The sequence below is a fragment of the Quercus lobata genome, chromosome 10 (assembly GCF_001633185.2).
Source record: "Quercus lobata isolate SW786 chromosome 10, ValleyOak3.0 Primary Assembly, whole genome shotgun sequence".
In the NCBI taxonomy this organism is placed as follows: Eukaryota; Viridiplantae; Streptophyta; class Magnoliopsida; order Fagales; family Fagaceae; genus Quercus; species Quercus lobata.
In genome coordinates, this window is record NC_044913.1 from 410,989 (window position 1) to 423,912 (window position 12,924).

General features: G+C 34.8%; 1 protein-coding gene across 1 annotated transcript; it reads left to right on the forward strand.

Moving 5' to 3' along the window:
* The first annotated feature begins 6,823 nt into the window (after window positions 1-6,823).
* On the forward strand, window positions 6,824-10,425 carry LOC115962652. The gene is made up of 3 exons (XM_031081546.1): window positions 6,824-7,126; window positions 7,199-7,897; window positions 9,718-10,425. Exons 1-3 carry the CDS (start codon window positions 6,875-6,877, stop codon window positions 10,003-10,005), a joined length of 1,239 nt encoding a protein of 412 aa, XP_030937406.1. The 5' UTR covers window positions 6,824-6,874; the 3' UTR covers window positions 10,006-10,425.
* Window positions 10,426-12,924: the final 2,499 nt, after the last annotated feature.

Consider the following 12,924-nt stretch of genomic DNA (forward strand, 5'->3'; position numbering starts at 1 on the left):
CCCAATCTTGCTTGCAGTTTATAACTCTCTATTCATGCTTGTCTCATATTGCAAATGAGAAGAAAAGGGTGGGGTAGGAATCACAAATTTTCCCATCCCTCTTACAAAGCCTCGCCTTGTCCCTAGCACTTCTGTAAAAATTTCCTCCTCAATGCTTTGATTCTCTTCCTCTATTCTCGACTTACCCTAATAGGTATTAGAGAAAAAAAAGAAAAAAAAAAGACAACAATTAAAACAAAGAGAATTAACATTCATAACAAAGAATATATCAAAATATATATAGTTGTGTTAAAAATTATTAACATTTTAGTATTAACAAGATTTACCGTCCATTTTCCTGTCTCATATAAATCACATAAACTATCTTTGTCCTATGTCAAATCCAGTGGAACATTGGCTCTCACTTCCTCCTTACTAAATCTCAAGTAGTTCTTGTAATACATACTACAAACATTACTATAGGTACTTGACAATGACTTCTCCATACACTTGTTATCCACAACGCAATTTGGGTCCAACGTGAAATCAACTTAAAACGTAATATTTAAAAAATAATTATCAATCATTTTTTACACACAAATTTTAAATACCATAGCCTCTGTAGTACAACTTACCACCAAACGATTCTTCAACATTTGTCGATGTTCTTCTGGGGCCTTAGACCAAGATTGATAACTAAGGTTCGCATGTTCACGAACGATGAAGCCCACCCTTCTTGTAAACACACTAGCATTTTTGCCCACAAGTCCTTGGGTCCCTGGAGGGATGGTTATTAGAATGCATCCATTTTCCCTCAGTTTTTTAAACTTGGTGCGTAGATTTCTACCTCTTTTCCGTTTGTTGGCCATAGTAGCTATTAGGAAAAATAAGATAGCATAGTTAGTAACATTTTGGCAAAGTAACTTATTCAAAGTCTATACAATAACAAATATAACTACATGAAAGATTGTACTTTCACTTACCAGATGCCGGGCAAAGTAACTTATTCAAAGTCTATACAATAACAAAGATAACTACATGAAAGATTATATTTTCACTTACCAGATGCCGAAAGGGCTCCTTGCTCATTTGAAATGGGAGTTGAGTCAACCATCTCATGTGGTGTCCATCAGGTGGAGGAGACATTTTTCTTAGGGGGGGCCAAAAACTAATATATATTGACAGAGAGAGAGGAAGACAACAACTAATATAATTGACAGAGAAAAATAATTATCGTAAAGAAAATAAAGTAAAAGAATTTAAAGCAAATGAAAAATCATTAATACAAACGAAATACCACTTCTCTAAAAAATAAATCATTCATAGTGAACTTAAAGCAAAAGAATTTAAATGGATACACAAACAGATTGTTAATTAAAAAATAAATTGAAATAGAAAAAATGAAAAAAAAAATTTCTTTTTTCTACTCTCCAAACCAAAAGGACAATAGTCGTGTTGGGTCCTAGCATCCCCCCCACCCCCCAACAAAAAAAAGTGTCCAATACACAATTCAATATACAATTTAAGCCATATATTGTTCATTGTGTGCTAAAAAAAAGTGTAATCAATTATCACGTAGAAGTTAGATATGTCCAAAAAAGCAAGCAACAAAATAAAATTAGAATCTACCACTAACAATCAAGAATAAAAGAAGGCAAACTAAAGCAAGAAAGAACAGGGTTAAAGATACAAAGATTTTAAAGTTAAAATGCCAAACTTGGAGGTTGAAGGCTATGGCCCAACAAAGAAGGAGGTTCGAAGGTTCAAAACCGATTGCAAAGAAGACTTCAGAAAACCATTTTTTCTCTTAAAATGGAAATTTCTCAGTTATCTACATAGAGGTCAAAATTATGGAAAATTATTGTATGTTCCCAGAACACCATAAATGTGTACTCCCTTCTCTCACACGAATGGTGGGTCCCACTAATTAAATTCATGGTGGGACCACCATTCATGTGAGAGGAGGGAGTATGCATTTATGGTACTCCAAGGGTACCTAATAATTTTCCCAAAATTATACCAAAGAGATAGAATTATACAGATGTGTAAGACTGTACACTGAACCAAGGAAAGTTGGGATTGGAGTACAATTAAAGTCATTGTCACTCAAATCCAAGAAAAAAAATTGAGAGAGTGTGATTTTTCAACTTCGGTATGTGTAGGAAATTGAATGACTTTTACACTACCATAGAGAAAATGAACCGTTCAACACATCCAACAATTTTTTTTGGTTTTTCCATATGATTCTTTAATAATAAAAGTTTGGGTTTTAATTAATACATTATTTATTAAAGACATATATTTATTAAATTAATGACAACACTAAGAACAAAACCAAAAGTAGAGAAAAAAGAGTATGCCTGCACAGCGGTAGTGGATCTACAGGTTTAGCGGGTATGTGAGAAAGAATGACAGAGATGATGAGTGATATACAAGAGATAATCGGCGGTAATGATTGAGAAAGAGATGGCGATCATGGCTCATGGGACCTCAAATCCGTTACGTTACGTGCTTTTTATTTTTAATACATTTCATGAGTTATTGCGACAAAAAAATTTCGATTATTACCTAAATATTTCCTTACTAAATCATAAATAATGTCACAATTTACATATTGCCCCCCCCCCCACCCCCCAAGGAATTTGAGGGGGGAAAAAACTCAACTTAGGCTGTGTTTGGTTCCCGTAAAATATTTTCTGGAAAATAAATATTTTCTGGAAAATAAATATTTTCCGAAAATACTATTTTCCAGAAAGGAAAATTTTTTCAAGTGTTTGGTTTCGTTATGAAAATTGTTGTAGAAAATATTTTCATGTGTTTGGTTCTATTTTGAAAATGCTATTTTCCTACAAATTTTTCACACAGCAATTCAACCCACGGCAGCAAACTCCGACAATCAAAAGCCACAACCACCAAAACACCATCACAACAACAACAAAAATCAAAATCACACAGAAATCAAAATCACAGAGAGAGAGAGATTGGTGGGTCGAAGATCGGTGGATCGAAGGCGAGATCGCGCGGAGGCGAGATCGAGCGGCGCGGTACTGCGATCGACGAGACCGGTGTGATCTGGTGCGTGCGATCGTCGGACTGGAGCTCGCGAGATTGAGCAGCGCGGTGCGATCGACGAGATCGGTGCGACTGGTGCGTGCGATCGTCGGACTGGAGCTCGGGGTTCGCCCTCTTCTTCCTCTCACTCTCTCTCTCTCTCTCTCTCTCTCGGTCCGGAAACCATTTGAAGTGAAAATAGGAACGGAAATGAATTTCCGGGGTCAAAGCATATTTTTTACGGTCAAATGAAATTGATTTCCAGAAAATTCTATTTTTTGGACCAACCAAACACCCGCATTTACGGAAAAGCATTTCCGGAAGTGATTTTCACCCAAAACAAACATAGCCTTAAACTGCTTAAAATTTAAAAATGATTCTAAAATACCAAAAAAATAATTTTGATGCAAATGAAATAACTCAACAAAGAAAATATAATTTTTTGCCCATCCCTAACCCATTTTCCCTCTAAATACAAACACCAAATTAATACCACCAAAAACACAACCGATTAAAATATTCAAATTTTATACAACATTCACAATAGTTACAAACACAACAATCCTTTCTCTCAAACATCTCTAAACTTAAGCATAATCAAAATACAAACTGCCATTAAAAAAAAAAATACAAACTAAAAAAACACAATCTTAAAATTAATCAAATCATAACATAGCCATACAGGTACACAACATATGTCCATCACGCGCCATACTTATATTTGAAATCTAACCGTTGGATTTGAAAAGTGTAATGAAAGGTTAATTCTAGTAAATTATGGTCACAATTAGATGGTTGGATTTAGAGAAAGGCACGGTCAAATTTTAGTTAAAGTTAGTCAAAACCGGTCAAACTTAATAGATAGTCTCGAGACCACTTGATTTGATGAAATTCATATTCAAATCTTGATCATTGGGATTGAAGAGTACGATGACATATTGGTGTTGGTGAAATTTGAGACCAATTGGATAGTCAAATTGAGAGAACATAACCATACAGGTACACAACACATGTCTATCACGTGCCATACTTAGATTTGAAATCTAACCGTTGGATTTAAAAAGTGTAATAAAAGGTTAATTCTGGTAAATTATGATCACAATCAAGCAGTTGAATTTAGAAAAATGTGTGGTCAAAATTTAGTTAAAGTTGGTCAAACCTAGTCAAACTTAATAGATGGTCCTGAAACCATTAGATTTGGTGAAATTCATATTCAAATCTTGATCATTGGGATTGAAGAGTATGACGACATATTGGTGTGGAGAAATTTGAGACCAATTGGTTGGACAAATTGAGAGAACATAGCCATACAAGTACAAAACGCATGTCCATCACACACCATACTTAGATTTGAAATCTAACCGTTAGATTTGAAGAGTGTAATGAAAGGTTAATTCTGGTAATTTATGGTCACAATCAAACAGTTGGATTTAGAGAAAGGCGCGGTCAAAATTTAGTTAAAGTTGGTCAAACCCGATCAAACTTAATAGATGGTCCCGAGACTAATAGACTTGGTGAAACTAGGTTCAGTGGGAAGGTTTTCAATAGATTATTGGGTATTGGAATAGATGTTAGAAAATTTCAATGAAGAAATAATTTTGAAAGATAATGAATATCATGTTAACATTGATTTAGATAAAGTTGATTAGGCAAAATGATGAAATTTTTTATTATTTTGGCTCATATATCATGTATTATCACTTCTGATTTTAATTAATTTGAGTATGTATGTTATAAATATATTTTAATTTGATTTTTTTAGTTACTTTTGGTAAATATTATTACATAATTGATGATTGAATTGGTTATTAGTTGAATATATTATGAATTTATAATGAATATACCTTTCATATATTTATAATGAATTTATTAGTTTGGTAAATATTGACTAATACCTTTCTTATGACACATGATACAGAAAAATAAAAAAATTAATTTACGGTACGATTCACATTTTAATAACTATGGGTATTAGTTAGTATTTTGAGTGGAATTAGACCTTTCTCAATTTTTGTTATTTTATCGGTTTCGAGTTTCAAATGGGTAACATTATGATTTGAGAGTATTTTTAAGCAATAGCCAACAAGCCCTCCCTTGTCTCATTTTTTTCTTTTTCTTTTTTCTTTTTTTAATGGATTTGAGAGTTTTAAATTACTTTGGAGGTTTCAAGATTATTTTGGTCATTATATAAGTTTGGGGGTATTTTGGTTATTTTGACGAGGTTAATGGTATTTTAATCATTTCAAATATTTTAAAAGGAATTTATGTCATTTTAAATATTTTAAGGGGCATTTGGAGGATTTGATAAAAAAAAATCATATTATATCAAAATTATTTTGGCCACATATTAGTGACAACAATCTTTGTCTTTATTAAAAGATCCCTATAGAGACGACCTAATTCGTTGCTAATATGTAATCTGCTTCCCTACAATGATTCCCACCACCTTTTGGGAGTAAAATTTTTTCCCTCCATTATATTTTGGTAGATATATTTACAACGATATATTGTGTCATTGTTAAAATGTGACTATCAGAGACGACAAATTATATCGTCACTAATAGCTTTCTAATAGCGACGACCAATGTGTCATCGCTAATAAATAAAGCATATATATAATATATTTACTATATATTTTTGGCCACATATCTACGATGAAACACAAGGTCATCATTAAAGATGATTATTAGCGATGATAGATGTCATTAAAATAAACCTTATTTTAGCGACGTAAATAATGTTGCTACAAAATTTATTGTCGTTGTTAAAAGTTTTCCTCCATTTTCCAAAAGTAAATAAAATTCCCTTCATGGTGTTAGCAACGACTTATTAGCAACTACCTTAGTGTCATTGCTACTTTACACTTATTAGTGATGACCATATATTATCATCAATAATGTGTGCCTAATAATGACAACTTTTTAGTTGTGGCTAAAACATTGGTCGCAAAAGACCAAAATTCTTGTAGTAAAAGGAATTGAGTTCAACACTGATGGGTCATGGAGTAAACTCGTCTTATATTATTGTTTAAAGGCTAGAAACGACGATCAACATTATTACAACAAAGAAATTTGAAGGATAGATGACCCCCAGGTGAAAGAAACACATCTTAAGACACATGCAAAATACTCGATAGGAAATGGCAACCTTCAAGAGGTATGGAAAACACCCTAGAAACACTTGTTACTAATATAAAATATCTTTTTATGATAGTGTGGACTTGGCTAGGATTGGAGAAGTTTTGGCTGGACCACACCAATATCTACCTCGACCTTTCTCATATTTGGTCTTGTAGGTCTTTCAAAGTCCAAATGTGTGATATATATTTTAAAAGAAAATATCATCTCACGTTTGTTACATCTATTATTTTACATCAAACATTCATAATTGACACGAAAACATTAACATATGAAAGTGGATGTAAAAAAAAAAAAGTGTTAGTATCATTGTCCAAATGTTGAACATCATCAAACTCATTAGAGTCCAAGTGTATCAAATGTGAAAAGTACTAATTTTTTAAATGGTACCAAAAGGTTGAGATTAAAAGTTAAAAGAATTGAAAATTTTTGTTAGGGGAATTAGAGGCATGACTTGCTGGATCTCAATCAAGATATAAATTTGGGCCTTTTGTCTGGTGGTGAATTGTTTTGGATTCTATCGACCCAAGGTCTAGGCCCAGTTAAGCACAAAAAAGCCCACTGTTAAAAAGGGCCGCTGAGTAAACACTCCAGAGTGAGTGAGTGAGTGAGATACATATAGTCGGTTTGTTGGAAATGAGTTGAAATTCAAATTGAAAAGTGAAAAAGGAGCGGTAGCGGCCGGAGAAGGAGAAGGAGAAGAGAGAATGAGAACGAGATCGATGCGTGAGCGTGAATCGCTAAAATTGAAGATGAGGAGTATGGTTGCTCGGCATGAACAAATGAAGCGCGCATTCACGGAGCTCAAGTCTCAGATCAGTATCGGTTTGCTTGAAGCTGAAGACGTCTTCGCCTCTTTAGCCATTCCTTTGATGAATCTCGTTGGTCTCAAAACCATGGAGATGGCCAATGAAGGCCGTTTCACCACCATCATCCTCAACAACCACTTCCATCATCAGGTACTTAGCTTTTTCTTTTACTTGATTGGATCCATAGATTGAATTTCTGCTTTGCTTAATTCCTTTGATCAGAATTCGAATCATCCAGTTCCAACTCGTGATAATAACCACGAAGAAATCCCCGTCGCTGCTAAAGCCGCCATGGCTACCGGCAAGCAACTCTTGGAGAAGCAACAAACGCAATTCGTCCAGCTCCTCCATCTCCTTAAGCAAATTGAATCCAAGGTCAATTCTCGCCGCAACAACCTCGCGGAGACCATCGCCGACCACCGCGCCTCCCTCCGTAGCTTCTTCCAGCGAGCCATTGCCAATTTATCAAACACCTTCCGCTCCTCTCCGCTCCACCACGCTGACGACACCATTGAAATCGCCCTCCAGCTCCTCTTACTCGCCTTCAAGAATGTCGACGCGGTGTTTGGCTCGGTGGAGAGTGGCGTGGAGGACCTTATGGACGACCTGGCTGAGCAAATGTGTGATCCAATGGTGGAGTATGTGAAGGGGCTTAGGGATGATATGAAGAACGGGACGTGTGTTCGGTTGTTGGCACTGGTGAAGGAAATGGAAAGAGTCATATATGATGGAAGGGTTCAGTTGGAGGAGGCCAAGAACAAACAGAGAGCAGCGGAAGAGACCAAAATTGAGGCTTTGAATAGGCTAACAGAATCTCAACAAAGAGTCAACAAAATGAAGGAGTGCCTTGTCTTGCTCTCGCTCGCACAAGCTCAATCACAACACAAAAATGGATCTATTCAACCTGTTGCTGCACATAAGGTGATCTAATTAATGATTATCAGAGTATTAATAGCTTTATGGCCCTAATTTGTCCATGACACTGAATTGATTGCATGTCCATGTGATTTTTTTTACCGCATGTTAGATTAAATGATTCAATTTACTATTTCATAACAGTTTAAGCTTTTGAGATAATCAGTAATTTATCATGGTATCACAGTAGGAGCACATAAAAGGGGGTGTTAGATTAAATTCATCACTTAGTTGCTATCAACTATCGAATACTGATTGGTCACTGGAGAAGCTACAGCATGGTAAGTTGTGATATAAAGGGCATCCAATATGTGTGTTTTGTAGATGCAGATTATGGACAAGGGATTGTGTTTATTTTGAGTGTTCTATCACTCAAACACCAGAATCAGTTGCTGATGAAATGTTTATTTGTTTGGCAAATTGGTAGTCGGGAAACTTAATTAAATTGGGCTATCAACAATCTAAATGGTGCTGGGTCAAACCATACAATGTGTAAATTGGCTTGGGAAGCAACCATTTACTATATTTGGAGGGATATGAACGAAAGAAAGTCATAATGGGAAGAGTTATAAGTGAAGAGGAGATGCTGAAATCCATTATGGGTGGCAGCGAAAAAAAGGATGAAAATTTCCATTCTGAATCGTGCCTAGTGCTGCTTATGGACAAATTCCTTTTTTATTCTAGCATGATTGCTTGTCTTTACAATTTCTTGGTTTTTTGGTCTATTAGTAGTAGAGGTAGAACCGTAGAAGTTGTCTTCTGCAGACACTAGTTCATTGGAAAGATTGCTGTGAATTAGTTGTGATATGCTATTGGTGGTTTAGGAGAGGTAAGTTTCAGATGTGCTTAGTTGTGGCTGTTGGGAAAAATTCTATATAACTGTGAATAAATTTCAGCTAGTACAACGGAAGTAACACAAAGATTTACGTGGGAACCCTTTCTCCTTGAAGGAAAAAACCACGGGACTAACTCTGAATAATTTTACTTTATTAAATAGAGATTACAACACTTAGAGATACAACTTGAATAAAGAAAAACTCTCTTTTTCTTTTTACTCACTACTCTCTTCCTCACTGTGTATTTTCTCTTACCCTCTCTATTTTTCTCTTCTCTTTTGCTTGCTCTCACTCACACAATTCTTCAAGACTGCACCAGTCCTCACACTCTGGGACTTCACTACTTTTCTTCACCTCTTCAAATGGCCGAATGGCCTCTCCTTTTATTTCTTCATATTTTCCTTCTTTTCTCCCTTTCACACTCTTCATATCAAGTCACAATAAATGCAAGCCAACTTATCTTAACTTTGTTTCAACCAATTTCTTTTCTTCAGCTCTTCCTTAGCCGAATGACTCTTGCATTTTGCTTTTTTCTTTTCTTTCTTCCTTCCAACGTGTCTCACAAGTTTAACATCACATATTCATTTATGTGGCTTGACTTTTGTACATCCCTTCATAAATGTTGGTGGACTTTTGTACATAATTATAGAGGAAAAGATGAACCCAATTTCTTCTCTTTTGGACAAGCTACTCCAGCAAACCCATTTCACTTTGCTGACTTCTCAGCACTTGTCCAACAAGCTCATTTAATGAGCTAAGACAAAGTGTGGGCTGGAACATGGTGCAGCGCACCCAACAGTGGCAAGCTAGGAAGTTTGAGTGGGAAATCTCAAATCTAACTAACTGTTAGTCTACTAGTTTTGAGGTTTCCTATCTGGTTTGAATAAAATTTTGCTTTTCATTAAAAAAATGCAGATTAATTGTAAATTGTAATGATTACCAGTTGAAACAAAGTTGTATTTTTCTTCTTTCTGTTTTTCCTTTGTAAAGCTCTTAGGTAAGGTAGAAGATCAAGCTAGAGATGAGAAGCTACTGTGGGAACTGTTGGAAAGGAAGAGAAAGAATCAAGCACCTGAGAGTCCCATGGGACCAAAAGAGCTTCAGTTCACTGAGCCCAGTAAGAAGCGCAAGGTGATGCCCTTAATCAGTCACAAGCCAATCACTAGGAGTCTTTCAAGAGGACAGAGTCCACACACGCCACACCCAGATCATTGGATACCTTTGGGCACGTCACCTTCGGTGGCTCAGCAAGTTTCACGCAGATACATCACTCACTGAGATCAGCCTTATAGGTTTAAGTTTGCTGGTGATTTCGTTATTGATGAGTATCCTTGTCCATGCGCCAATAGACCTCTTTTTTTTATTTACCTTTCTATGCTAAATTGTTTACTGCAATGGATGCATGACTAGAAAACTCAGTGACAACTTGGTACATCTGTAGGTGCATAGAGAGCATTTATTTTTACATTCTCTGATTCTCTCTAAATTCTGACCGAATAATTGTTGTTTATCCTTTTACCAATCTCTCTTCAAAGCTTGTGTCTACAGTCAAGGAGCATCTCTTAGGAATAAACATAAACAAAGAGATTTACCCAAAAACAATAAAGAATGTAATTTCCCATACCTTGCAGTTGGAGTTATTGTAAGCCAGTTCACTATGGTATGAGAGGGATTTGATTTAGCAATTGTGCTGACAAATTTGTTTCTGACATGCAATTTTAATATTTGTTGGAAACTACCTCTGATATGGATTTGGTTAACAAAAAAAAAAAAAACTATTGATAAAGCAAAGCAGAATCAACTGTAGAGACAGTAGTAACCAGGAAAAAGAGAAGAGTGTAAAGAGTTGCATTCAAACCATGCCTTTAGGCGATATGCATTGACAACAATTTCCTTTTTACTGTAACTTTTAAGAGCATGATCCCACTGTGATTGAAGTCCATATGCATTTTCTCAACTGGCCTTTTTGGGGCCACAAGAAATGTGTGTTTCTTGTATCTTGTTTTGGCTAGGACAACAACAACTACCCTTTTGCTTCGCAAAGTTGCAAGTCTTTTTCGAAATAAATTGTTATATTTGCATTGGTAGAATGTTAAGGCCTGTTTGGATTGAGGGGAGGGAGGTAGAGAGGAAGGAAATAAAGTAAAATTGATTGAAAATAAACTAATTTTAGACCAATTTTACTCTATTCTATTTTTCTTCCCTCCTCTTCAATCCAAACGGAGCATAAATTCTTGCATAGATTATAGAATATGCGTAGTATAAAATGCATCCCGACGAAATTGACTGACCTGTTTTTCCACTCCAAAACTTTGGGTTTTTTTATTAATACACGTTTCTCAAAGAAAGAAGAGGCCCTAGTTGGCACTCAAATAGCAAAAGTGGGTTGAATTTTAAAACCTGCAGTGGGGAGTGGGCCCCCGTTTCAAATATAGATATGATATATCCTGGGCAAAAGTATAAATAATAAAACAGTCCAGGCCCAGAGAATCCCATAATCTGCGCAGAAGCCCAAGCACTAAAAAGGAAACACATGTCGTCCATGAATGGTAAGAGCATCAACAGTGGGCTTCTTAAATGCCAAATTGTAAAATATATTTGGCATTTGACCCAAATGACTCCAGCAATTGGATAGCTATACCTGGGATTAGCCAAATTTTTTTGGCATATTGCTACAGTGCGATCTCACAAATGAGATCGCACTGTAGCACTATGCCATCCAAAAAACAATTATTTTAATAGTGCACAGTCCGTTCAACTCCTCTCTCTCTTGCTGGCAGGATGACTATTGGAAATGCAAGCATTTGAAAAAGTTGGGAATAATTGATTTTGAAAAAAGAAATGACGGTTGGAAAAGTAATAATAAAAAAAGATTAAAAGAACAATATTTTAATAAGATGGTAAAATAATAGAGTTGTGGGATGTTGGGTGTATTGTAAAATGGTATAGTATAATTGATAAAGTAGTTTTTTGGGATGGTAAAATAAGATGAAATATAAGATCCGGATGTGGATGCTCTAACTAACGCATTTTCCATATTTGAAAAGCGGGACATGTATAGTGGATAAGCTGTGGAGACGCACGATCCATGCTCGACAGAAGAGATTATTATACACAAAAAACAAACCAACCCCATTTTAAAAAGTAGCTGAGCTTCTGCTATTATCTATTTACATTCTGAGTTGATACAATATGACAATTGTATGGATGTATTGACTAATTATTCACATAGTTAACTTTAATCATCAGTTGAGAAATATATATTATATTTGCATTGCATTGTTCAATACAACTATTATATGGATAGACATGATTTATATAAGTTAATGTATGTGTCATTGTCATGATTGTTTTAATACATACATACCCTAATCATGGCCTCTTAACATACGTAATCAATAACATCTATAGGTCAATTGTTGTGTGTCTATATTTCCTCATATCGTGTCATAGAAGTCAAATTGTAGTTACTAGGGGCTTTTCATTGTAAATGTAGGCCATCTAGCCAAACTATAAATCCTTACTTTTGTTATCTCTAAATCTTTTATTTTCTTTATTTTATTTTAACAATAACCATGGGTTTGAATTAATTGGATAATGCAATGAACAATACTTAAGAAATGTACCTGCTCCCTCAAAAAAAAAAAAAAGAAATGTACCTGCATTTTGCCTTTTGTAATCGCATAAGCTTTTGAAAACACATTAAAACATAGTCTTTTTGAAAAACGCAATTTAACACTAAACATACTGTGATAATTAAGCAATTATAATTAAATATTTAATTTGAATTTTTGTTATTTAAACTAATTATTTAAACATGCACTATTATATTCAAATGTTTATTGACAGTTTTTACATATATTACATAGGCTGGGGACTGGTGCTAAATCACTAATATAAAATGAAAGTTCCCTATTTGGTTCTAAAAAATAATGTATTCACTTTTTATTTTCTCTTATCTGTATTTAAATTCTAAAATTGAATATAGAAAAAATGACTCATTTTTACATGTGAGGGTATTTGGTAAGTTATTTTGAATACATAATTTGGATATAAAATTCATTATACACGGTTTGGCATTGTTTTCAATTTTTTTTCTTAATTTTTTTTTTACTTACACACTCTCACATCAATCAAGTGGGGTCCCTTGTGTTTTCACAATATTTATGGAATTGCCACTGTATTCATTTTCTATGA

Coding starts and splice junctions, on each gene's coding strand:
- LOC115962652 (XM_031081546.1), top strand. CDS start 6,875: ATGAGAACGAGATCGATGCGTGAGCGTGAATCGCTAAAATTGAAGATG. Junction 7,127..7,198: donor ACAACCACTTCCATCATCAG/GTACTTAGCTTT, acceptor TCCTTTGATCAG/AATTCGAATCATCCAGTTCC. Junction 7,898..9,717: donor AACCTGTTGCTGCACATAAG/GTGATCTAATTA, acceptor TCCTTTGTAAAG/CTCTTAGGTAAGGTAGAAGA.